The following is a 27,282-nucleotide window of genomic DNA, read 5'->3' on the forward strand; positions in this document are numbered from 1 at the left end:
ATGAAGAACCAAAAACTTTAGTAAATGATATAATAAAAAAAAAAAAAATCCAAACAGGAATGTGCATAATAGAAAGGTCTCACACAAAAAATGAAAGATGGCATCTCATTATAATCTAGTACAAAGACACGTACGATGAATGGGCAGTTAGCAGTTGAGACTAGAGTTAGGATCCATACTCCATAGGTAGCTGTTTCAAAAGGGGGAGAGAGGCGTAATTGTTAGTTGTCAAAATCTATTAAAATGGCAGTGATTCTTCTCTTAGTCTCTCCTAGTGATCCCTTACATAATGATACACAAGGCATCAACATCTTGGAAATATCAATATGCAAGATTAGATACTAAGTAACAATATTATAGTGAATTTCATTACTTGTTCAAGGGTTAACATCAACATAAGAATAGTCTTGGAAGTGTCAGTTTAGGTTCAGTCCCCTCTTCCTCACGGGACACATTCAGAAGTTTGGATGGAGTACTATCCTTTGTATCAAGTTTTTTCATGACAATCAATAATCAACACATGATAGAAATTGTATAGTCCTACTCTAACCAATGCTGGCAAACAATACAAACCAATAGATTTTATAAAATAAAAATATTAAAGAATAAGGGTGTGTATAAATATATAAGCGATTGTGGAGGATTATTTCAAACCTGACGCACAAATGAATTAATTTTAAACATTTATGCACACCATAAATGGGAGCAGACATTGAAAAATTATGTACTGTTCCTCCTAAAGAAAATCATGTTGCAGATATATAAGATTTGAACTACCTGCACAAGCATATTCCTAACCATCTGAGATATGCCTTAATGAGTTCAAGAATAATTCTCTAACGTAACAGAATTACTTTACTGAATATGGATTTACTTTCCTGCCTGCGAGTCTCAAATGTTGGCAAGAAGAACATGCCAACGGCATACTTGCCTGGTTGGGGAAGCTCAAACCCCTCGGCAACCCGGTGAAGGTCACTAAAAAGGAGGACAAAGTATCAATTAGAATAAAATTTTTGTGATTCATCAAGCAACAAATAGACTTAAAGCAAATGTTATATCCAGGTCAGTAATTTAACCCCAAAGGTGTACATTTTCATAAGTCAAAAGATATAAAACGTAGGAGTTCAATATCATTAATTAGCAACCAAAACAATTGAAGCTTAAAGAAGGTACGAGGAAGACCCAAACACAAAAGACAGTTCTTATAAAGAGAATATAATTGATTTTGAGTGAAGAAATGGTTTTCAACCTATTGTCCAAGCAGTCAATGAATTCCGGTCTATGATTTGCAGATTCAGTCTCTATTTTCAGATCAAGGGGGTTGGGTATGAGGGGGTGGAAAGTTTGAATGGTGGGGTATTGAAGGGTGCGATCCGTGGCAGAAGGTTACGTTTCTTTGAAGGAAGGATATTTTGGTCGGGTCATTGAGGAGTGCTTTGTTTTGTAAGGGTGTATTCCATAGCTGGCGGGGTGGAGAGGGTGGGTATGTTGCTTTGCAGCAAGGGTATTTTGGCCCAATGAAAGATTTGTCATAACTGGTTTGAGGGGTTACTTTTATAAAGTAGTATGATATGGCATAACACATATATGAAATAATAAACATTAAATAAATGGGAAAATGCTGTCCCCTCCCCTGTACCTTGCCCTGATTACTGATTACCCCCTGCACTTTCTCCAAAAACTGACTCCTCCCCTCTGGGTGATGGTGTTAGTCTGTTGTTAGTTTTTGTTTGGAAAAGGATATTTTGCCTTTGTATTAAAACATCAAAACTTAAATTACAATATACCCTTTCCTTCATCTTTAACCTAAAACACCTGAGGCTATCTTTCCTCCATCACCACCACTGCTGCCATGACCGTTACCTCCTCCTCCACAAACTCCTTCAGAATCAAGGCCTGAATCTTCAAGGAATCATCCAAGGTCTGGGATCTATTCAGATGGTTAAATAGAGGATGAAGATGTGGAACAAACGAGCAGTTAATGACAATCACCGCCTTTGCCCTTTGTACTTCACACAGTCCCTGCCACTACGTGTCGTCCTGTATAGTGCCTGTGCATCTATCATCAAAATTAATTTAGGTCATTAAGATTCTAATAGTGGCAGTAAAGAAGTGTTGAAGTTATGTATTAGGGGGTACTTCTGTTTCATGTCTATTATATGTCATGTTAAACCATATTTCCTTTTCTTATTTTTATTTACCTTTTATATCCCTAGGAAGGTCTTGTGTAGTTCCTAAGAATATCTTTCTGAATCAAATAGGTGAATTAAGGAGGTCATCTCATTCAAAATTTCCCTATGATTACTTCTTGTTCTTCTCTTCTTCTCTTGTTTTCTTCTCCTCCCTTCTCCTCCTTCCTCTTCTTGGATCTCAAATACTAATCCTTGTCCTTTTGGTTGAATCTACTCAATCCACATCTCTGACTTGGTACCAGAGAGATTTGAGAGTTGATTGAGTGTACCTATATTTCTCTTCACCTCTCTTGGAAATCTAGCAAAGAAAAAAGGGTCTCATTAGAGGCTGTACATGTAAAATACCTCACAAAGAAGCTTCAATGGAAGTCCAATACAAATTACATAATCCATTGGAGGCTATTTGAAGACTGGAGAAGTGTTTGCATCCATGACAGCTGCAGACAGTATTTCTGTCACGCTAGTACTTTGTTGCTTCTATTCTCCCTCACCAGGCCTCAGTTTGAGCTGATGTCAGCAGAAACCCTCTTTCAACCCATCAAGCCTCCCTTGCTGAGCCTTATGGTTTGGCATATACTCCCTTCTTCTGCTTGACAGGTACCATTGGAATTTTTTCTTTTGTTGAGCCTACAGTGCTGTGCCTTGGTGTATGGCTATTGTGAGAGGAATGGATACATTTGAGCTTACTGCAGTAGGTAGATATCGTTTTCCATTGAGATTGGGTTGCCTTCTGTAGCGGGTCCTCTCATTTATAATTTGATTCTGTCTTTTGATTCTTAATGGTAAAAAGAGGGATAAATTAACTGAATACAGTTTTCCACCCGATGTGCATTCTCTTTCTTTTTCCTGTCACAGGCTGCTTGAATCACTGTTCATAATCTGATTGGATCGGCCAATTTTGGCTGGATTGGCAAGGGGTCAGCCAACACCAATCCTGATACTGATCCAAATATCCTGCACAGACAGTGAGTAAAAGTGTCATGTGTGGTCCCAAGTATGGATGATACCAACCCAATCCACCTGACCTGAATCAGTAGTTCGATCCTGATACCAAGATTATGAACCTTGGCTGAAACTTACAAACCAGCAAACTTCCTAGCCCCTGGTTAGTCATCTTAATAGCCTAAAACCTAGGTACGTGTTGCATCCTATCAAAACTGTTGATCCCTATTTAGGATTGTGATTTGATGACTGCTTCAAATTGGTATAAAAGCTTGTATAAGTTGTATGGAGTATGATCTTGGAAATAGGCAAAGAGCTGATTGGAGGGTAAGGATCCATGTGGCCAACCTTCTTCATTTGAGGTTATGTGAGTTGTTCTTGGAGTTTTAAATAATTTAACTTGTTAAGAGTCTTTATAGTATTTCTAAGTTTGTTTATTTTACATAACTAAATATTAGGAGTATTTTATTAGAGGATTTTATTTTATTACCCCCCCCCCCCCAAAAAAAAAAAAAAATCGATGTTTAATGAAGCCCTTATTTTATGAGAGCTTCTGAGCCCTTGGTTAGTCATATTAATAGCCGCCTAAGCTTGGGTTTATGTTGTGACCAATCAAATCCATGTTTCCTACTCTTGGCTGGCTGCTTCAATGTTTCAACTTTGTCAATATAAAACACCATTTTATGCTAAGTTGGTAACTCGGTCACATTTGGATCAGATCATATCATCCACCATTGACCAGGCCAGAACAGGTGAACTGCTATTCCATTTTTAAGAACATTATTTAGGCCTCTTGTGCAGGGAAAGATCCCCAGCAAGTCTTTTAAACTGACAGAAAGGATAATTGAGATGGAAGTTCAATTTCTTTTGCTCTTGTACAACCATGTAGATTGACATTTAAGTGCTACTTCTGGTGAGCTAAAACAGACGGCTACTCTGCTAATGGCTAATTATATTGTCTCCTACCATTATTTGAATCAATGTGGGCCATAGTATTTCATTTACATTTTACAATCTTAAGTCATGACTGAATATAGTTCCACCACTACATATTAATGACTCGCTTGAACAAATTCCTTGCCACTTGCCCAACTAAATTACTGTTTGAACCTGCAGGAAGATTTTAGTCATTTATCCCAAACTAAGTAAAGTTTGACAATTTTTTGCCAAATGCTCACAACTTTTAGTCCCCTTTCCTACTTTTAGAATGTTAAAAGTTTGGAGCCTCTGAACACAATAGGGGATTAAAAGTTGACAATTGGAAAAACCCTACATGTAAAATACATGGAATCCTTGGGCATAAGAATGTATTTGTCTTCTGCATTTATTGGAAGAAGTATCTTCCATTATCAATGAAAGAACTCTGCTATTTCTTATCGTTTTCTCCTGTTTGTTGACAATTCTCATTCTCCTCACAGTGCATGGTTTTTTGGAACTACAAAATTGTCTGAGCTCTTTTGACTTGACTAGGTTCTTAGGACTGTCCAAGGCGAAGGTATTAAAGGGCTTTCTAAGGCAGATCGTAGGATTTATTCACCTCCTGCTGGATCGGGCTTCATTGCTGGCTTCACTTCTATCCCTCGTAGGTCATCTATTGAGATGAATTCACCGAATCAATCTCTTCATTATGGGCCAAGTTCATATCTATCAGCACAAGCAAGGGTTGTTGAGGATTATACAATGTCCCAGGTTATCATGAAGGCATTGGAAGATGGAGGTTCCGCAGGTATGCTAATTGTTGTAACAGGTGCTAGTCATGTCATATATGGATCAAGGGGAACAGGGCTGCCAGCTAGAATTTCACTAAAGTTGCAAAAGAAGAGTCAAGCAGTTATATTACTTGATCCTGAGAGGCAACTCATAAGAAGAGAAGGAGAAGTTCCTGTTGCTGATTTCTTGTGGTATTCTGCAGCTAGACCTTGTAACAGGAACTGTTTTGATCGTGCTGAAATTGCTCGAGTAATGAATGCTGCTGGTAGAAGACGAGATGCTCTACCCAAGGTTAGTTGCACATTTTATGATTACTGATCTTCTTTTCAATCCCATACACTTACTCTAAGTTTATATTAGTTCATACCTGTAGGCTTTTCTTCCTAGCTGTACACTCATTACTCATTAGTGGATTTGGTTTGGTAATTCAGAGCCTCAAATATGACGGGATTAAGTTATGAAGTAAGATAGACGCAGACCAAGCAATGTCAGTTGTTTGATTTACTGGATTAGACTTGGGGATAATGTTATCTCGATTTTATTGCTCTAATAAAAATTGTAAAATATTTAACAACCTGTCAATCTTAGATATTGGTCATAAACACTGGATGACCGTCACTCTTGTCTTTTGAAATAGACAGCTTGATACGGCACTCGAAGTGGTCCAAGACAAGGCAGGAATGTGGTGAATCCTACTCCCTTTACCTGATCTTTGTCAGACTGGGGTAGTCCGAGCAGATAGCAGGAACAAAAAGATTTTTCTTTGAAAAATGGACAGATGATAATACTTATTGGGTTAACAAATAGTAATTGCACCAATGGACACATCCATATCCAATAGAAGCCCTTAGATCCACAGCACAGAGGAATGATTTTCTAGCTTTAAACTGAAGGAACTAAAAGAGCCAGGGTGACCTAAAACGACCCAAGGAGGACTGAGGAAAGACATGCATAGCCTAGGGTTTAGGGTTTGAAAAACTAAAGCTGCTTGCATGGAGGGTAAGGATCCATGTAGTTTCCATTTAATTGGGATACGGATAAGGCGGTGTTATTGCATTATGATGTGGGATTATTAGAAGTCTTTTTTTTTTGGATGAATAAAAGGACTATTAGAAGTTTAGAACCATTAAAGTGAAGTTCATTGTCGAAGTTGTTTAATATCTGGTCCGGTCCATTGAAAACCAGCATAAAAAGTAGAAGAAACAGCTTTTTAGGCTTCAAAAGTTTTGAGTGCTGGTATTGGTTATCTGCTTCAAAATTAAAACCCATACCATCTCTGGAATTTGTAAGAACTAAATATCTTGCCTAACAACTAAATAAACTCAAAAAGAGTGCATATTCAAAGTTTCCAACTCACCTTAATGTGGTGATGGTAGTAGTTCTGATTCTCTTTATGCATTTTATTCAAGTTCGGAATATAATCTCTTATTTCGGGCAGGCAGATATCTGTTCTAAATGAACCAGCTTTATTTGTCTTGTGCAGTGTCTCCTTGTAGCCATTCAACATTTTTCTGCACACTTCTGATTTATTTATGTACCATGCAAATCAGGATCTCCAGAAGGGGCTTGATCTTGGATTGGTATCACCAGAAGTTCTACAAAACTTCTTTGATCTGGAAAAATATCCTCTTATCTCAGAACTCACTCATCGCTTCCAGGTAACTTTGTTCCCAAGCATTAATTAAAAGTCTGGCTTCTTTTTGATCTTTGGATCCAACATTTGTCATAGAAATATATATATATATATATATATATATATATATATATATATATATATATATATATATATATATATATATATATATACATACTAGTAAGAACTGCACGTGCAAATGCATGTGACTATACGTGTAGGGAAAGAAGGGAAATGTCTTGAAAATCAACTTTTAGTTGTATTGTATCCTCTTTACATTAGTACTTGAGTTTTGCATACAGAGAGTCACATTTTTACTTCGTTCAATACTAACTTTAGTTGAGACGCATCATTCTTAGTACCAAATTTGGAGCCTTAACCTAGCTGTTACATTAAAGCAAAATGATCCAAGCAATGAAAACTTAAGCATTCAGAATCTGGAAGATGACAACATATAATAAACAATGAATTAGTGAAGATTTAAAGAGAAGAAGTGAACTTTTATAGTGAAATCTACAAGAACTTCATTGCTAAGGCCTTGCTCTAGGCAAAGTCTCTGGCGACATTGATCTTTGGTGACCCATTAAAGAAACCCTCATCACCAAACAATCCTTCACCTCGTTATTCTCGAATCTAAGAGCGTGACAGAGATGAAAGTCAAGCTCATGTGGTGGTGAATGGATGGGGGAATAAAAGATATGCGTTACTGAGCACCCACTTGAATAAACTCATGATCATAAGCTTTTCACAATATTTCAAATAATTAATAAAATGCTCTAAATTTTAAACCAAACATCAACCTACTAGAAAATTAAGTGAAGATGAAAGATCATACTAAACTAATAAGAATAAAACTATTCAAATTATACAGACGGATAATAAAAAATAAAATAAAATTGGTAGACCTCAAGAAAAGGAGTCCTAAAATGCAATATGATCAACTCCCAATGATATAGAATGGTAAAGCAATGTCTTTACAATCAACATGTGTGACTAACGGTTTCAAACACAAATTAAGTAAATAAACAACTGTAAATCTTACAAATTATCACACGAACAAATAAAGCCTAAACGACAACATTCGCTTATTGTTTGACATTAATAAAGATATCCTTTATTGACATCAATCTAAAGTTAAAAATTAAGACATTAAATAAATCAAAGAGGATACGATAGCTTTCAGTGAAGAACTACAGGGATTTAAAACTCTAAAAAGGAAATGTGACTTACTCACTAATAAGTAGTCGACCCATTCTTTAAAACATCCAATAATTTAATTGGAAACCCAAAATTAAATTGTTGGATGGAAAGAACGGTTTCGTTTCCTTACGGTCCTCATAGGTACTATAGTTCTTTCAATCGTCGTTCTCTGTCCTCTTGGTAATATACTCAACACTTCCTCTTTGGGTTTGTGACGCGCGTAGAACACAACATTTTCCCCCGAATGCACATGATGAACAATAAGCGTTGATAAATTTCTATGTAATGGATGAACTGCAAGTAAAATATAAAGCAACAATACATAAGAAACAATGAATCAGTGAAGACTGAAGAAGAAGAAGTGAACCTATGCACCGAAATCTTCAAGAATCCCATCATTGTTGTGCTCTAAGTAGAGTACGTCTGTAGTGATCCATTGGAGAAACCCTCATCTCTGGTGGTCTATGAGTAGGGAATGAAATTTATTTTTTTAAAATTTTTCTGTAAAGGCAAACGAAAGAGATGATATCTTAATAAAAGTCATACCTTAAAAATAAATTCTTGATAAAAAATAGAGTAAATTGCACTGGCACCCCAAAATGGAGCTCTTAAAGCACTGACACCCCACTTTATGTTTAAAAAACACTGACACCCCAATTCAATAAATACACTAGTCCATTCTGTTAGTAAAACTGTTAACCCACTGTTATGTTTTTTTTAATCCCAAAAATGCCCTTACTAAATTTAAAAGAAAAAAAAATCCATCGAATAACCTTCATGGCTTTGTAGGCGGAAGAACCTATTCAGAAGGCTTCATCAAGAGAAGAACCTATTCAGAAATTCGCCCAATGTTCAGCTCTATTCAAATCTACAGAAATTCTCCTAATGTTCATTCGCTGTTGTGGTCTTTATCGGATAATCGGAAGAAAGCCCTATTCATTGTGCATTCATTGCTGTTGTTTTCATCGCAAAACCTTCGAAGGTAGAAAAAAAATTACTTGCAATCTGTCTGGCATCAAACATCTAGATGCAACGAAAGATACAAAAGAAGAAAAGAGAAAAAGGAAGTAGAAGAGATCACCTGGATTTAAATCTGATCTCAATATAAGTGACAATCACGCTTCAAAATTTATGATTCTTAAGCAATAGATTTCAGTGCACAATAGACTGACGACTAAAGGCATATATGGAACGGATATGGTTTATCTATTAGATATAAAAAAGGATGATCACCAATGTTTATGGCAGTTACTGGTAGCAGAAGGCACTCATACATGTCATATACAAAACCAAGAGCGAATCATTAAAGGAAGTCCCAACAGCTAAATACAAAGCTGAGATGGATGGACATTCCTTAGGGCCTTAAACGTCGGACATTTGGTAATTGCAACACTTAATAAAATTAGTTGATTTCATTCATTAACTGAAGCCATTGAAATTCCAAACGTGAAGAGGTAGAAATGAGAACTGAAACCGTTGAAATTCCAAACGTGAACAGGGAGAAATGAAAACTGAGAACTGAGAACTGAAACCGTTGAAATCCCAAACGTGAACAGGGAGAAATGAGAACTGAGAACTGAAACCGCTGAACTCCCAAACGTGAAGAGGGAGAAATGAGAATGAAACTGTTGAACTCCCAATCGTGCACACCGTTTTTTTTTTTTTTTTTTTTTTTTTTGGAATAAATGAAAATAGATTTCTTGGAAAATAAGTCAAGGGTATAATGGTCTTTGCAAAAATATGACTAACCAAGTAATAATCATTCTAACAGAATAGGACCTATGTGTTTTTTAAACATAAAGTGGGGTGTTAGTGTTTTAAGACCTCCATTTTGGGGTGCCAGTGTAATTTGCTCTAAAAAATAAGATCATATTTTACACTTTTTCACTAAAATTGTATTGCCTTTTCAAAAGTGCCCGATATTACAATATTTCTTTTTTCCAACTTTCTTTTCTAATTTATGATTTATAAAACCAAAATTCCATTTATTTCTTTATAAAAACAGATCATTAAAAAAAAAATTTAAAATAAAGTTTGGAATGATTTTCATCTTCCTTTTCTAAGTTGTGATTTATAATTTCTTTGATATCCACTGGAAAATTTTCCTTTTCTTATTCAAAAAAACTTTTGAAATGGGAAAGTTCAGAATGATTTTATTCAACTTCTTTTCCTAAGTTGTGATTTATAATTTCTATAAAATCCATTGTTTCCTTTTCATATCATTTATGATGTTTACAAAGAGGAAAGCTTAGACGAACCTTCCTTTTTTGCTTTTCTAATTCATAACTTGTGATTTATAGTTTATTTGAAATTCATTGGAAAAATTCTCTTTTCTGGAAAAAATTTCTTTTCTGATTCGAAAAAACTTTTAAAATGGAAAAGTTTGGAATGATTTTATTCAGCTTCTTTTCCTAAGTTGTCTATAAAATCCGTTGGTTTCCTTTTCAGATTGGATTTTATAAATTTTTTAAATCAAAGTATCATTTATGATGTTTACAAAGAGGAAAGCTTAGATAGATTTTCTTTTTTCGCTTTCCTAATTCCTAACTTGTGATTTGTAGTTTATTTGGAATTCATTGGAAATTCTATTTTCTATTTTAATTTTATAAATTTGAAAAAAAAAATATAAATACAAAGGGTACCAACAATTTGTCAGACAAAAGAAGAAAATGATAAAAAAAAAAAAACTAATACAAAAAAATGTCATTTAAATAAGAACAAAAGATACAATATCCAAGAAAAAGATTTACCATGAAAGAGGAGTACATGTTTTATATAATAGTATGATATGTATATATTTTGCATATCAGAAACAACAAATTGATTCATTTTAATATGAACAAAAAAATCCCTTGCATCTAGGTGCTCTAGAAAAAATAGTACAATGTGGACAAACTCCAGTTTCATGCACACATGTGCTTGAACATGTAAATGTCCAACTAGCTTTGCTCATATTAATAAAGCCTTGAAGGGAGCAAGGAAGACAGAAGGAGATGAGGGAAGAAGATGAAGACAAGGAAGCAAGAAGGAAGATTCGGTTGAAATTGTGGGAGAGAATACGCTTCTCTCCCATATATGGTCCACTTGACTTGGAAAGAGATATTACATTCTTACCCAACAAGCAAATATACGAGATCCAATGGAAGTAAAAGAGAAAAGCACATTGCTTCAAATTAAAATATAATGGACATATGTCTAAACTACCCATGAAATAACTCTGATGCAATTTGCCTCAGAAGACTTTGTTTTAGCCCAAGCCATTATTTTCTGGCCAATCGTTGGGCTCCAACAGCCTTCAGTGACTCTGGCCTGATTGTTAGAGTTAGTTTTGCCTTGTGGAAAAAAGCAGATGGGTTAGTTTTGCCTTGTGGAAAAAGCAGATGGGATGAACTTCCCTAGATGGTGAGTTGATGAAGCCCCTCGGTGCCTGCACATCCCTTTCCATATGGAAACAGGCTCCTCGTCACCAATTACTAAAGTCCTCTTCTTGCCTTCGAGATGATAATCATGATTGTGTGTTCTGAGAATTCACATTCCTTGTTTTTCCATATACTGTACAATAATCTTAGAAAAATTTAAGTGCCATTCACCCCCCCCCCCATTCATCAAATCAGAAACATTAGGCTCCATTTGTCTGCAACTTTGCATACAGTCAAATAATGGCAGTCCACAAAAAGGTGAGTGGTGCTCTATAGCTTATAACAACAGAGATTATATGAAATATGTAGGGGAGCCTTTGGTGATTCTTAGGAGGCATATCCCAGCCTAAAGCACTACAGACAGGAAATAGGGAACCCTAGAATGATGTTGCTGTTGAGTTGAGCTTCAAGGAAGCTCATAAAATAACATGAGGTCTTCTTTGTAGGTTTCATTCAGTCTCTTAGTTCTTTAATTGCATAGTAACATCTTCCTTGGAACCCTATTGTGCCCTAGATTCTACAGAGAGGAAGTAGAAAGCAAAACAAAATTGGAAATCTCCTCTCAAACCACTAAGTTGTTGTATCAAGTTGGAATTTAGGAGCTGAAACGGAACAAGGAAGAAGGAAGTAGATGTGAGAAGAAAAGGGACAAGTAGAATGAGAGAAAGAAGATTCAGTTGAACTTGTGGGAGAGAATTCACTCCCTTCCCCTTTTGTAGAAGATAAATTTCATCCTTACCCCACCATGCTAATATAATACAGCCACAGGAGAGGCAAAGACATATCACATTTTTTTTTTGTATTGACGAAAGCATTTTTCATCAAATTACAATATAAGGGCATGTACCTAAAGTACCCTTATCAACTGCAACAGCCATATCCTACGTATTTGACATCAGCTTTACAAAAGCTGTCTGTTTTTGTCCTATTTCATGAGCCTGATGCATCACTATTCTTTTACCAAGGCTTCAGCCTTTCATTGAGAAATTAAGTCTCAATGATGGGGTTCCAAGGATCAACAGATAAAGGTTGGCCCTGGACTCGAACCTTTCCTGGAAGTATTGGGCATGCAATCTGGGATCACAGTTTCTGCTGGGATTTAAATCCAGGCTTGTAATGCATGTTCAGTATCCGGTCCAAGATTGCGATGGATCATGAGATCAAGGTTATGGAATAGTTTAAGATTGCGATTACTTTCATCCATAAATTCCAAAAGCTGGACAGAAAAAGACGGACTTTGATATGCCAAAAATGAACTAAGTACTGGAAAATCCATGTGAGAATCTTAATAGGGCTTATAGTTATTGGCTTTGACTTACATGCCTTGCGGACTTGCAAATGTAGTAATTTATCATGGGAACAAGTAATCCTAGTTGTGCACGTGGAATGAAAGCTCACAAAGACTTGTCAAGATTTCGTGAGATTTTGGATATCTCGATCCCCCTCGAGAAAAGATTTGTTTTGGGGGGGGGGGGGGGGGAGGTTGAAACCAATTTGACCGAAGTTTCGACTGAAATTTCATGAAAGTTTGAAAGTTTGAAAGTTTGGTCTCTCTCAAGTTTTCACTATCTTGAGTTCGGGTTTTTTATTTTGGTAAAAAGAAATTTAAATACCAAATCTCATACAAATCTCGGTGGTTTCAACCAAGGTTTTTAAGGGAGGTCTGGTTTCGAAAAGTAACCCCATAAGAGAGGGGTTATTGACCATTTTGAGAAACATTTTTTTTTCCCCAAATCAAGAGTATTTATCGACAAAAACACCGGCAAAACATGGAAGCAATGGATTGAAGCTATCAGCACCAGGATTGAAGTGTTTGGTTCTTCTCAAAGTCTATAATGTCGGATCCTATGTATCATAATCAGAGCACAAATGCACAGTGCACATCAAGTCCGACGGGCTTACAGTGCGATTGAGCAAGGCTGAAATAGCAGCTTCTATTAGTCTGGAGAAATCTTGTTGGTGTTGTATTTCCATGAATCGAAGTTGTCTGGTAAACTCTTATTCTTGCACATTTTGCACATAAGTTGTATTTGATATTAGACTATGTTGGAAGTCTAGTGGTGATACTAGGGGTAATTATGTACTAGTGTCGTGGATTTTTTTATTAGGTTCAGGGCTTTTCATTCTTATTTTGCACTTGTATTTCTGCCGCCAATTTGTCAGGGGCAGAGATGACCTTTGTTTACTATTTAATTCGTTGTAAGAATGAGCCTGCGATTAGCGGGAACATAACCTAATTACAGTCTCTCTTCTCTGGCTTGTGACAGATCTTCTTCCACTCATTATTCTTCTCAAGTTCTCTTTCTTTCCTCTATTCTTGAGCTGGTTACAGTGTCATAGATTCTAACAGACTACTGATGATGTATGTGCATATGTTACAGTCATGTGTTATGCATATTTTAATGTAGATTTAATGTTTTACTTCATTGTCAATATAAATTTGTTTACTTCACAAAGTTACTGGTATTTGATGCTTGTTGGTTTTGATTCAGGGCTTCCGGGAAAGATTGTTGGCAGACCCCAAATTCCTACATAGACTTGCTATAGAAGAAGCTATATCAATAACGACGACTCTTTTAGCACAGTATGAAAGGCGGAAGGAAAATTTCTTTCAAGAGCTTGACTATGTTATCACAGATACAGTACGAGGTTCAGTTGTTGATTTCTTCACCGTGTGGCTCCCGGCACCAACTCTCTCATTCCTTTCATATGCTGACGCGGGATTGGGGACTGAGAACATTGATATGCTGAAGAGTCTTCTAGGATCCATCCCTGATAATGCATTTCAAATGAATACTGCTGGGAAGGACTGGAATCTAAGTCATCGGGTTGCATCAGTTCTTATTGGTGGACTGAAACTTTCTGGTGTTGGTTTTGTTTCCAGTATTGGTGCTGTGGCTTTCTCTAATCTTCTGTATGCAATACGCAGTGCCTTGAATCCAGCTTTAGGAATTAGTCAAAAGACTAAGAGATCTCCAATTCTGAAGACTGCAATTGTTTATGGGTCCTTTCTTGGAACTTCAGCAAATCTACGGTATCAGGTATAGAGAGCTTTTCTGCCCTAATGTAAAGATCAAGTTTATGGATTATCTTGTTGTCTGGTTGTCTGGTTGTCATTTCCCAGTTTTCTGTATTCATATTGCTATAGGCCTGGACATCAATTAAAAGCCACGTGGCCCACATCCATGTCTGACTTGTGAGGACACAAGTTCCAACGTTGGCATGGCATATTCTTTCTTGTAATCAAGTTTTAAAGTATCTCACAATACAATGCAATACCAGCTGATACATATCTATTTTCATGACAACCAATACAATACATATCGATATGTCTCTCTTCCTTTTTTTTTCTCTCCTGTTAAACGGCACTTATTTGATTGCACCAAAATATATTGTCAATATGATACAATATTCGATATGAAATGATTTGTCTCTTAAAATCACTTGACCAATACGATACTTTGAACCTTGCTTGTAATTACTGTATAGATGATATTCACTACTACCACCCTCCCTGGACAAGTATATACAGTTAAGTGTTTTTATTTTTTTTGTTTTTATTTTTATTTTTTTAATTTTTTTAATACATTCTTTATAGAATAATTGCATATATGTACATTTTTTTTTGGGGGGGGGGGAATAGGCATCTTCTGTATCTACTGTGCATATGGATGTTATTATATAAATCATTTTCCATGGTTCGAATAGTAAAAAGAAGTTTTAAACAACCCTAGATTGGTGATCCTTCTGAGCTGTTTTTAAGGATACCGAATAATAGTTGTTACCAGATGCCTCAGATGGACATTTAAGTGTGTGAACACTAAATGCCCTTTTTTTCCTTGTTGAGGGAGGGACTTACACAAGCGATTGCCACTTGCTGTCACTGATGAAGGCCACACTCGTTGATTGAAGCTTGACCATCCAAGAACCACTACACTATATACTACTGTAAAGAGAGAGGTTAGATAAAACTAGCATGTTAGGCTTCTTTCACTAGGAAAGGGATAGGATTCACCGAAAACACAAGTGAAATATGCAATGTCTCAATGGAAGAGACCATACAGGAGAGACAGAGAACATACCAGATACCTGTGTGGATATGGCACCTGCAATTGCTGTTTTTGTTTCTTTTTCATTTTTAATAGACACGACGAGTTCAGGCATCCCACCACTTTTTTCTGGCCCATCATGCTGTTCGGATCGAAAAATGTCTTGTCCAACTGACTGATCAACATTTATCTACCACGGTCCAGACCAGTTGCTGGTGCAGAAGATATTAAAAGCTTACCTGAACATGCTTTTAGTACAATCTGTGTCTTGTAACTCCGGATTACTGCATAGGCTTAAAGATCTTTGGTGACCTGGTCAATGACTCTTGCAGCCTCTTTTTTTGTCACACTTTTAGAGAACCCCTTAATTCTCTGTTACAATTTGATAGGCCCCTCATAACCAGGGTGTACAAGCGAAGGAATAAGGGGGAGTACGCAATATCACCTACAGCTGCTGCAGGGGATACAAATGAAGAGACGACAGATGGCAGCCTCCCAATGGACAGCAACCACTACTCTGCTGTGAACAGAGGGGCAGAAGGGACAGTCCAGGTGGCAAGAGATGAGTGGGTGAATGTGTAAGAGTTTGTTAGAATTCTTCGGTTATGTAGGGGAAGGAGAGGAGAGAGTAAAGGAGGAGGAAGAAGATGCAAGCGAGTGCTTGAGGAGAGGGAAACCTCTGGGGAATGGCCTAGCCATTGTGCTGTTCTTGTTTATCTGAGTTTCATTTAGTTTTCCTAATTTCAGAAGTATTTATCAGTTATTAGAATCAGTCTGTATTCATCAGTTATATCCAATCAGGGATGCTTAATGAAATTGACTGTTACTCCAATATCATTCTGCTGTTATGCTGATCTGAGTTCATAGCTTTCAGATAATAATTCTTATATATCTGTTAGCAGTAAGAGATTAATGGGGGTTCAGTGAGGGTTCTACTAATCTGGTATCAGAGCTCGTTGATCCCAGGGAATGGAAAGAGCCAAATGGAGTCAAGAGTTGAGATTGTGGAGGCTAGCGTGAAGGATTGATTCAAAATTAGACAGGGTCGAACAAAGCCATACGGCATTCGTAAGTGAGTTAAGAGCATACCTAGTAAAGGGAAAGTCCTTGGAGGTTGAAGAAACATCGCCAGAGGTCACCGTAAACAAAGGGGACGATGTGCAGAGTACCCTGTTACAAGAGCGACGAGTTCCGACTTTTGTGGGACGATGCGATTTCTTCCCCAGGTATCTGGAACTTCCCATCTTCAACGGCAATGACCCAAATGGTTGGACAGCCAGAGCAAAGAGGTATTTTATGCTACAGGGACTTACGGAAGCAGAGAAATTACAGGCTGCTCTGATTTGTTTTGAGGGACCGGGGTTGGGTTGGGTGCAGTTTAGAGAACTGCAGAGCCCTCTCTATTCATGGATGGAACTGAAGAACGAACTACATAAGAGGTTTGGGTCGACACAGACGAAGACACCCCTGGAGGCGATCATGGAGCTCTGGAAAAATCGCATGGTATTAGAGTATTGAGGACAATATGAAACCCTCGTTGCCACCTCCAGTGCCAAAGAAGACGAATGGTTGCAGGGAGCCTTCTTGTCGGGGTTAAAAGAAGACGTTAGGGTGGAACTCTAGTTATTCTAGCCCAAAGGATTAACCCAAATTATGGACTTGGCCCAATCCATTGATGCCAAGAACCAAGCATCACATGGGCCTAAGTCCCAATTCCATACCATAGCCCATAAGCAATTTGGGGCAGCCCCAGGCCCAAACGAGCTGTAACTCTGAACCGGCCTAATTATAATGGGCCTCGACCCACACTAGCTGGTTCGGTTACTCAAACCGCCACCGGTCCACCTGCACCCACAAAACCAAATTCAGGGCAACCCAACCCTACTGCATCGTCTTCTTCGAAGGGAGACTCTTGCAACTTCTTCTGGAGGTAGTAGTAAACCGTGGTGGCTGACTCCAGAAGAGATGAAAGCCAAAATGGATAAGGGGTTGTGTTTCCGGTGCGACGACCCTTATTCTCGAGGACATCAGTGTCCCATGAAGTAGTTACTGGTGATGTTGTTTCACGAAGGCGAACCGAGTGAAAATACAAAGGATGATGCCGCTGAAATTGTGAATAGAAACGAGGAGCATAATTCTCCTATTACACAGATCGAACTATCGCATAGCTCACTAGCGGGACTCGACTCACCTTGCACACTGAAACTCAAGGGAAAAATAGGTGATGTGTCGGTTATATTGTTAGTCGATTGTGGCGCGACCCATAACTTCATCTCGCGGAAGATAGCAGAGACGATAGGGTTAGCGATTGAAGGTGAGGCGCACTTCCATGTTATGTTTTTCGATGGCAAGAATGTTCGAGGACAAGGAGTATGCCGTGGAGTACCGATCGTTATCGATGGAATCACATTTGTGTAGGAATTACTACCATTTGTGTTGGGCGGTGTAGACGTCATACTTGGAGTGGAATGGCTATCATCGTTGGGTGACGTTCAGAGCAATTGGAAGCTACAAACTATGCAATTCATGTGGGGAGATAGACATGTAAAGTTGAAAGGGGATTTGGCGTTACTCAAGCTAGAAATGACACTACCGAAGCTCGGAAGATGGCTCCAGAAAGAAGGGGAGGGGTTTTGGTTGAAACCGATGTCGGCAGATGTACAGGTCACTGTCAACTACAATGAACAGGTGCAAGAATTTTTAGATGAATTTGAGTCTCTGTTTGCTGAACGCAGAGAACTGCTGAACGCAGAGAACTTCCACCTCGGAGGCCCTATGACCACTTGATAAGGCTGATCGAAGGCAGCAACCCACCGAACCTCCGGCCGTATCATTATCCTCACGCATAGAAGAATGAAGTGGAGATTTTAATCAGTGAGATGCTAGCTATTGGGTTAATACGTGCAAGTATTAGTCCCTATTCAAGCCTAGTAGTATTGGTGCGAAAAAAAGATGGTGGTTGGAGATTTTGTGTCGACTACCGAGCACTTAAAAATTAACAGTGCTAGATAAATTCCCTATACCAGCAATAGATGAGCTGCTCGATGAGCTTGGAGGAGCTCAGATGTTTAGCAAGCTCGACCTCAAGTCGGGTTACCACCAAATCAGGATTGCTGAAGGTGATGAGGAGAAAACAACATTCCAAACACATGATGGACATTACGAGTTTCTCGTAATGCCCTTTGGGCTCTCAAATGCACCAGCCACTTTCCAAGCACTAATGAACAAGGTATTTCGAGAACACTTAAGGAAGTTTGTGTTAGTGTTTTCTGACGATATATTGGTGTATAGCAGATCCTTGAAGGACCATTTAGGTCACCTTCGGTTGGTCTTAAACCTCTTGAAACGACATTGCTTGGTGGTGAATAAGAAGAAGTGCTCATTTGCCGTGACTACTTTGGACTACTTGGGACATATAATCTCAGCGGATGGTGTAGCAGTAGACCCGCAAAAAATACTTTGCATGCTTGAGTGGCCACTACCGAAGAATATCCGAGCTCTTAGAGGATCCTTTGGTCTAATGGGGTACTACCGACGCTTTGTTCGAGATTATGAAAAAATTGCAACACCTCTCACCAATCTATTGAAGAAAGATGCATTTCAGTGGGACGATTTGGCTACTAACGCCTTTGAAGCATTGAAGGCAGCGATGACCAAGGTACCTGTGCTTGCTATGCCTGACTTTTCAAAGGACTTTGTAGTAGAAATTGATGCTTCCGGAGTGGGATTAGGAGCTGTCCTCATGCAAGAGGGGCATCCCATAGCCTTTTGGAGTAAGGCCTTATCCCAACGGGCCAGTGCCAAATCAGTCTATGAAAAAGAGTTGATGGTTGTGGTACTAGCCATTCAAAAATTGCATCATTACCTTTTGGGGAGGCATTTCAAGGTTTGCACAGATCAACGGAGCTTAAGATACTTGATGGACCAACGGTTAGTTGCTGAGGATCAGCAAAAGTGGATTATAAAGCTGTTGGGATATGACTTCGAGATCATTTATCGACCGGGATGTGAAAACAAGACAGCAGACGCATTGTCTCGACAGATGGAAGGCACCATACGTCTCTCGAGTCTATTGGCAGCCATTTGGGAGGAAGATGAAAGTCTAGAAAGCGAAATTCAGCAATCTGAGCGTTATGGAAAGGTGATGCAATCAATAGTCAGTGGCTCTACAGAATTTCCGGATTACAAGCTGAAAAAGGGGACACTATTTTATAAAGGACGCCTGGTCATCCCCGAAAACTCCAGTTTAATCCCTAAACTGCTTGCTGAATTCCACTCTACTCCCTTCGGAGGACATTCCGGGTATTTTCGCACCTACAAAAGATTGGCAGCAGTAGTGTATTGGACAGGCATGAAGAGGATTGTGAAGGAGTTTGTAGCCAGCTGCGATGTATGTCAACAGAGCAAGCATCTAGCCATGAAACCAGCAGGGTTGCCCCAGCCTCTTCCGATACCAGACCAAGTATGGGAAGACATCAGCCTCGACTTCATTGGTGGATTGCCCAAAACCCGAGGAGGGGACACTATACTCGTGGTGGTGGATAGACTATCCAAGTATGGCCACTTCATTGCCATTACACATCCGTATACAGCCAAGAGGTAGCCATGATTTTCAGCAGGGAGGTAGTAAGACTTCATGGGTTTCCCAAGTCAATTGCCTCTAATAGGGATCGAGTTTTCATGAGTAGTTTTTGGAAGGAGCTCTTCAAATTAGCGGGTACCAACCTTAAGTTCAGCAGCGCTTATCATCCACGGATGGGCAAACGAAGTGGTAAACCATGGGTTAGAAATATACCTCCACTGTTTTTGTGCTCAGCAACCGAAAGACTGGACCACTTGGCTTTCTTGGGCAGAGTATTGGTACAATACCACTTACCATTCAGCCACCAAAATGACGCCCTTCCAAACTGTGTATGGGCGAGCACCCCCATCTTTGCTTAAGTGGGAAGGGAATTGCTCCCAGGTGGAAGAGGTTTGATGTTCTCCTACGTACACGGGATAGCATCCTCGATGAGTTGAAGACCAATTTGCGTGTGGCTCAAGACCGCATGCGCTCCTCCACTAATCAACACCGAAGAGATTCACTTACCAAGTAAAGGAGGAAGTTTTTCTTAAACTTCTGCCATACCGATTCAAGAAGCTTGCCAAGCGCCCCAATGAGAAGCTCAACCATTGTTACTATGGCCCATATCCTATTGCAGCTCAAATCAGCCCCGTTACTTACAGATTGACACTTCCACCCGGTTCCAAAGTTCATCCGGTCTTTCATGTCTCACAACTAAAGAAAGTGGTAGGTCTTAACGTCACCACTCAGCCGCTGCCAGCATGTTTAGCAGAAGATGGAGAACTCCAACTCACCCCGGAAGAATTATTAGACATCCGTTATTCACCTCGAGGAGCACTTGAAGTGCTGATTAACTGGAAGCAACTACCTAGCTGTGAGAACACTTGGGAGGACTTCCTCGAATTGCACAACCAATTTCCTGATTTTCACCTTGAGGACAAGGTGAATCTGAAGGGAGGGAGCATTGATAGGCCCCTCATAACCAGGGTGTATAAGCGAAGGAATAAGGGGGAGTACGCAATATCACCTACAGCTGCTTCAGGGGATCCAAATGAAGAGACGACAAATGGCAGCCTCCCAATGGACAGCAACCACTACTCTGCTGTGAACAGAGGGGCAGAAGGGACAGTCCAGGTGGCAAGAGATGAGTGGGTGAATGTATAAGAGTTTGTTAGAATTCTTCGGTTATGTAGGGGAAGGAGAGGAGAGAGTAAAGGAGGAGGAAGAAGATGCAAGCGAGTGCTTGAGGAGAGGGAAACCTCTGGGGAATGGCCTAGCCATTGTGCTGTTCTTGTTTATCTGATTTTCATTTAGTTTTCCTAATTTCAGAAGTATTTATCAGTTAGTAGGATCAGTCTGTATTCATCAGTTATATCCAATCAGGGATGCTAAATGAAATTGACTGTTACTCCAATATCATTCTGCTGTTATGCTGATCTGAGTTCATAGCTTTCAGATAATAATTCTTATATATCTGTTAGCAGTAAGAGATTAATGGGGGTTCAGTGAGGGTTCTACCACAATTTTTTTCCATGTATGGTGAAACTATCAAATAATGTGTTTGTATCTTGGTTTTCATTTATACTGGAAAATAAATTTCCTTTTCTTCCTTTGATGATGTCCTTTAACCTCTGTTAGTTTAAATCTTAACTTCGAAATGTATTTTCTTGCAGATAATTGCTGGGATCGTGGAACATCGAATTTCAGAATACGCACTATCATCCCAACCCGTACTTTTAAATATGCTATCTTTTATTGTTCGGACAATCAACTCCTACTGGGGAACTCAGGTTAGCATTTTAACTTATAGAAGGGTAGTGATTTATAATTTGATGCCATACACTACTTTAGTTTATTGAGATGCTTTGCTACTCAGGTCTTATTGATGTCTGCTCTCAGGAATCTTTTATCTTTAGTTTCTCTATTGAACGTTAAAGCCATTTTTTTTGTTGTTGATTACTTTGTGTAGTCTCGTAATGCTAATGCTGTACAGCTTTGATTGTTTTCAGTCTCTGATATTTCTTGTCATTCAGTGATCTATACATGTTACTTTGCATCTAAGATTTACCATATATTATTCTTTTTCAAAGTTGTACCTCACATCATTTAGGCATCCACCTTACCTTGCAAACTTTGACGTAGATCTGATAAGAACTGATTAAGAAAGTAGTCTTTTGTTGTTACTGAGGAAAACAAGACTTGAAAATTAGTTGGGCATAAACTATTCACATACTCAACAATATAGACTGAAATAGTTATTATTTGTTTTTATCATTTGAAAATTGAAGCAGACAATGAACTTGTTTGGAACACTTTTTTCGTTGGTTTCTTATAGTCAAAGCATCCTATGTTGATAGTTCTAATCACTTTTAGAATGTTGTTCTTCCTGACCACCATGGCAACTTATCTCTTGTCTTGTGACAGCGTGCCTTATGTCATATGTAGCACCCAAACTTACTTATGCCTAATAAAACAAGCCTATTTGGGTCACCGATCAAACAACTAACGTCACAAGAGGAGATTCTAAATAAGAAAGAAATTGCACTTGAATGAGGAATGAAATCAAATGTGAAATTATTTTCTAGATGACGCTAACCCGCTGAGATATATCCATAACCTTTGGAGCTACAATATATGGTCAAGGGCTAAAAAACAGTTTGCCCGAAGAATATCATTTTATAGACCTTACAGAGAGGTACATTCCTGAGCCTAGCTTTTTAGTCCATAACAAGGACATTGTTTGGCTTGATTAGATGCTCAAAGTCCACCCCCAGTCAGCTATCAATTAGGGTGTAAATATGCTGCTCTATCAAGATTTTACGATGGTCAGGTTGAAGGCTTTACTTGTGCATCATAACATATAGTTCAAGTAGCTTTCTTTCCTTCCCCCACCCCACAAAACCCTTCTGTTCCACCCTTAACCACCCCTGCGCGCACGGTTCCCTCCATTTTCCAGTGCTTTGTAATTGGATTCTGTGATATTATGTTGACAATGGGATTGGTAAGACATTTGCTTGTCTTGTTACATTTTTACAGTTCCTTCAAAAATTCTTCTGAGGTTCCTTGTATTTTCTCCTTTATTTTTCTGCCCAGTGTTGCCATCGTTACAGTTTCTATTAGTAGCACAATTTTCATTTGTATCATATTGTTGCATTCATCCTCATCTGAACTGTTGCCACAAAAATAGCACTTCTTTTTCTTATGCATGCGTTGCGCTTCATCTTTTCTCTTTTAATTGCTGTAGCAATGGGTTGATCTTGCTCGGTTGACGGGGATACAGCCAAGAAAAATTGAAGCACCATCCTACCGATCTTCAGAAGCTCCTAATAGTTCGACATTAAATGCCATTAATGATGCCAGTATAGATGAAATCCAGAATCAATCAGGAGATAGCCCTTCCTAGTAAACTTTGTACACCATTTTTACTGAAGCCTGCAGGAAAAATATGTTAAGCAGGGGATCCTACCCAAATTGAGCAAAATAATGGGTTCTTCAAGGCTTCGTATGATATCACCTGAAGCTTTTGAACTTTAGTGATCATTGAGATTAAAGGGGGTTTAGTAGGATACAAATACCAATCATCTGTTATAGATTGTACAATTCAGTTACATGAATACAATTTTCCAGTAAAATAGTTCTTTTCATATTTAGTGGAAAGGAACCTATTGATACTTGTAGCCTCAGACATTTTCTGGACTTTCAAGTGCAAAGAGTCCCTTCCTTTGGATATAATAACTACTGTAATAACTTGAAAGCTATGAACTAAGGGACTAATTGTTTGATGAAATTATGGGGAACATTCTGCATTAGGTGTATGCTTGCAGTCTATCCTGGCGAGCCCAGTTTGATTATTAATAGCTTTGTTCAGGGTTTCTCCGTCCATCTTCTTTGATTTTTTTTAAATCAACTTAGTAGATAAAAAAAGAAGCAAATAATTAAGAGAGTGATTGATGGTTGAAGGTAGATGGATAACATGATTCTATAGACAGAAAAAAGACAAAGAAGTCGTAGAGTTTTAACAACCTTACAAAATTAGTCTTTAACAATTGGTTTGGAATAAGAGGTAGAAGAATGAAAGTGAAACAGTGAGGATAATCTTCTGGTGCTAGGTATTTTCCTTCTATGGTGAAGAACATGAAGAGCTTTCTTAAGCTTATTGGGATCTCAATTGTTATTGAAGAATATGTGGAATTTCTATAGTTATATTTGAATCAAACTCCACCACTCTGAAACAGTAATCCAAAATTTAAGAGTTTCCAACATGAGCTTGCAAGAAAAATAAGGAATTGAATACCTTACTTGTAAATCGTTATTTAAGGAATATCTGATAAAGAATTTGAATATTAAAAATTCTTTAAAAAAAAAAAAAAGAACAAATAAATAAGGAAATTGAAAGATTTTTGTTATGAATTTATTTATTCATTATTTTTTCAAAGGAATATTTTTTGTGGTAAATTTATTGAATAACATAGAATTCAAAGGGTCATCACTCTTCATCGATTTGACCATCATTTATTGCGTTTTTCCAAGATTTCGGTATTGAGAATAGAAACAATTATTATTACAACATAAAAATATATATCTTTTTTATTAATAAAGTTCCCACATAAAAAAATCTATGAGAATGAAAACCAATAAGGAATTCTAGGTATCGTTTATTGCATTTTTCCAAAAAAAAAAAGCTAAAAATGAGATATCGGTTCTGGAGTGCAAACAATTATTACTATATTTGCCAATAAAAATTACAATTATGGGCGTTATTTATTATATCTAATTTTTTTTTTTGGAACTGAGGTTCATCCAGGCCAGCTAGCGCGCACCACGATTTACTTCTTCAGGGGGTGAGCTTTTATAGTAATGCCGCCGAGTGGGTGCGAACCTAACACCTCCCCTAGGGAAATTGGGTCTTTAACCGCTTTAACATACCACATTTGGCTATTATATCTAATTTTTTGAACTGGGTATTTAAGGAAATAGATATGTGGCCACTTGTCCCCAAGGAATAAAAATTTGGTGAATTTTGAGATATCGGTTATGGAGTGCAAAAATTTAGAAATGTAGTGAATCGAAACACTCACTGAAAAGTGAAATTACTAAATTTTGCAGGAAATCGTCAGAAAATTACCAAACCAACAAAATATCAGCGATAATCGCCGTTAAACTTGAGAAACATTGCCATTCAACGACAAATTCCAAAAAAGCAACCAAGAAAGCTTCCATCACCAAACTACCCAAGTGAAGAAGATGAAGATGAGTTTTTAATATTTCTCAAAAAGATGAATGGATGACAATGAGACCACATTTTGCATTTGTAGCCACACGCGTGGCACTGATAAAAAAAGGTACGCGAAAATGACATGACTAGTTGACTATCAAATGTTAATTTATTATTTTTCAATATTTTGCATTGACAATTTGATAGGTTGCAGGATATATCAATATTTATATTTTTATAAACTTTAATTGACATTTGCTGATTTGTAGCGTATTTGTCGGTGAAATCTCGGCGATATTTCGTTGGTTCGCCAGATAGCGAACAGGCAAACTCAAGCGAAATTTTGTACTTTGCTTGTCCCTTGAGTTTATGCTTTGATAAGAGTAAAATATGATTAGTCCACAACACAAATTTGCCCTAGAAGCATATAGAAAAAATAACAATAATAACAATGGCTAACCAATTATATACAATCTCATCAAATTGCAGGAAAGAACAACACGGCCACATGATTGTAATGTCAAGGACCAGCTTTGATTCTACTTTTCTTCCATCCTGTCATAAAGCCGTTGTTTGACTGTCTGTATTGCCAGTTCCAGGTTCTTGAGCTGCACCATGATTGATTTTCTCAGTTTCTAAGGTTACTGTTTATGAACAAGCTGAACTCAGAATATCTCATAAAAACTGTAGAAAGGGAAGGAGACTCTCATACCTCTTCTTGAGCAAATTTATTATGAATGAATAACCCACTATATAAATCGAGACTATTTTTCATGGTACTTTCTTTCTGCAATTCATAACCATAAATTAATGTGCTTGTTCATAGGGATTCAATTGATAACTCATGTTTGAATCTGCTGTGATGTAATACAAAATGAAGGAAGATAAGGGGGAATTAGAAAGATTTTGAAATGGATTCGTAGATATTCCTACCAACTGTAGCAGAGTCTGGAATCCTTTGGTATCCATTATTGTAGGCTTGATATCCATTTCAGACAAAACCCTGCAATAATATTACAAACAAGAAAAAAAAGCCTTCAGTTTTGCTCTGTTGATCGAGAATATTATATTTTTGTGGACAGTTAAAGAAGAATAAATATACCTTCCAATGGTATGAGTAAGAAATTGGCTTCGAGCAGCTTGTTTATCATGTTCTTCACACGTCATTTCCACCATTCTACAACCCTGAATCACTCACCATAGATAACTCGATTCTGAATTATCTCCTCCAGGAAAACAAGAAAACTAGAATTAATTCATGGGCATGGGTTCATGATGATGATGTTTGTGTTACCTCTTGTTCAAAAATCTGAAGAAAACGGGAGCAGACATGTTGATTCCTGATCCGAACCTTTTCGTAAACAAAAGGCAGTCCATTCCACCCATCTCTTCCACTCTCCGGGCCAAACATAGGGTGAGTGCAGAGCAAGTCCATCGTTTCTGGCAATTCCTGCAGTTAAACAAAACAACAACTCATGATCGAAAGGCAGAACGAAACACTTCAGCTAGAGAGTACATAACAGACCTGAAGGAGAAGTTCCTTTGGATAGGCTTTGACGGAGAGGACTTCAGCGAAGAGGGTATTGGGCTTCTTCTTCTTCTTCTCCAGGTGGAAACGAACTGATTTCACCACCTCAGCGAGCGATACGATGGATGTACAGAGTAAGATGACATCGTTGTCGACCTCCAAGAACGTTTCTGCATCTCTGATCAATTGAATGGAGCAGTCTAATTACTCGATGAGATTGATCTCAGTACAAATACAAATTAAGGGAAAGAAATTAAGACCCAAGAGAGAACAAAGTCAGTTCAGATAAGCAGAGAAAGTGAAATACCTGAAGAAATTAACACCCAAGCGAGAACAAAGTTCAGAGTGATCAGATAGTGAGGTTGCACTAAGAACATGACCCTGTTTCAGAAGGGTGACTGCGAGGAACTGTGCAAAGGGACCAAATCCCATGATTCCGATCTTTAGGGGTTCCGAAGATGATGACATGATCGATGATGATGATTAATGATGCCTTTCTGGTGAGAGTTTCGCGACCAAGAATCAGAACCCAACTCGTTTACAGATACTTGAAGGTTCTCAAAGGACAAAGAGAATCGCTCTACTGTAGAATGTGGACAACGAATTGAAGAGGTAGTAAATTTTTATTTTTATATATATATATATATATATATATATATATATATATATATATATATATATATATATATATATATATATATATATATATATTTTGGCCAAAACAAAAAAGCAACGATTATATTACACATGTCCAACCCCTTAGAGGCTGGTGGTCCTTAGAAGTTGATTACCGTGCATATGTTGGACTTTACTAGGCTAGTGTACCTAAC

General features: G+C 38.0%; 2 protein-coding genes across 2 annotated transcripts in view; one reads left to right on the forward strand and one right to left on the reverse strand.

Annotated features, from left to right (window-relative positions):
- LOC149024059 (protein RETICULATA-RELATED 5, chloroplastic-like) overlaps positions 1-23,521 on the forward strand; it is a 28,566-nt gene extending 5,045 nt beyond the window's left edge. Inside the window, exons 3-7 of the mRNA XM_089144433.1 lie at positions 4,605-5,135; positions 6,395-6,502; positions 13,589-14,137; positions 21,383-21,499; positions 22,954-23,521. Coding sequence (XP_089000559.1) covers positions 4,605-5,135; positions 6,395-6,502; positions 13,589-14,137; positions 21,383-21,499; positions 22,954-23,112 — 1,464 coding nt within the window. The 3' untranslated portion in view covers positions 23,113-23,521. The remainder of the gene's footprint in view (positions 1-4,604; positions 5,136-6,394; positions 6,503-13,588; positions 14,138-21,382; positions 21,500-22,953) is intronic.
- Positions 23,522-25,187: 1,666 nt separating this feature from the next.
- LOC149024060 (arogenate dehydrogenase 2, chloroplastic-like) lies at positions 25,188-27,060 on the reverse strand. The gene is made up of 7 exons (XM_089142877.1): positions 26,760-27,060; positions 26,450-26,630; positions 26,219-26,374; positions 26,027-26,109; positions 25,858-25,927; positions 25,637-25,711; positions 25,188-25,532 (listed from the first exon to the last, which is right to left on the reverse strand). The coding sequence occupies exons 1-7, from the start codon at positions 26,918-26,920 to the stop codon at positions 25,464-25,466; spliced, it is 795 nt and encodes a 264-aa protein (XP_088999003.1). The 5' UTR covers positions 26,921-27,060; the 3' UTR covers positions 25,188-25,463.
- Between the last annotated feature and the right edge of the window lie 222 nt (positions 27,061-27,282).

This window comes from Hakea prostrata, chromosome 2, assembly GCF_041222555.1.
Source record: "Hakea prostrata isolate BN-2017 chromosome 2, UWA_Hpros_2, whole genome shotgun sequence".
Lineage (NCBI taxonomy): Eukaryota > Viridiplantae > Streptophyta > Magnoliopsida > Proteales > Proteaceae > Hakea > Hakea prostrata.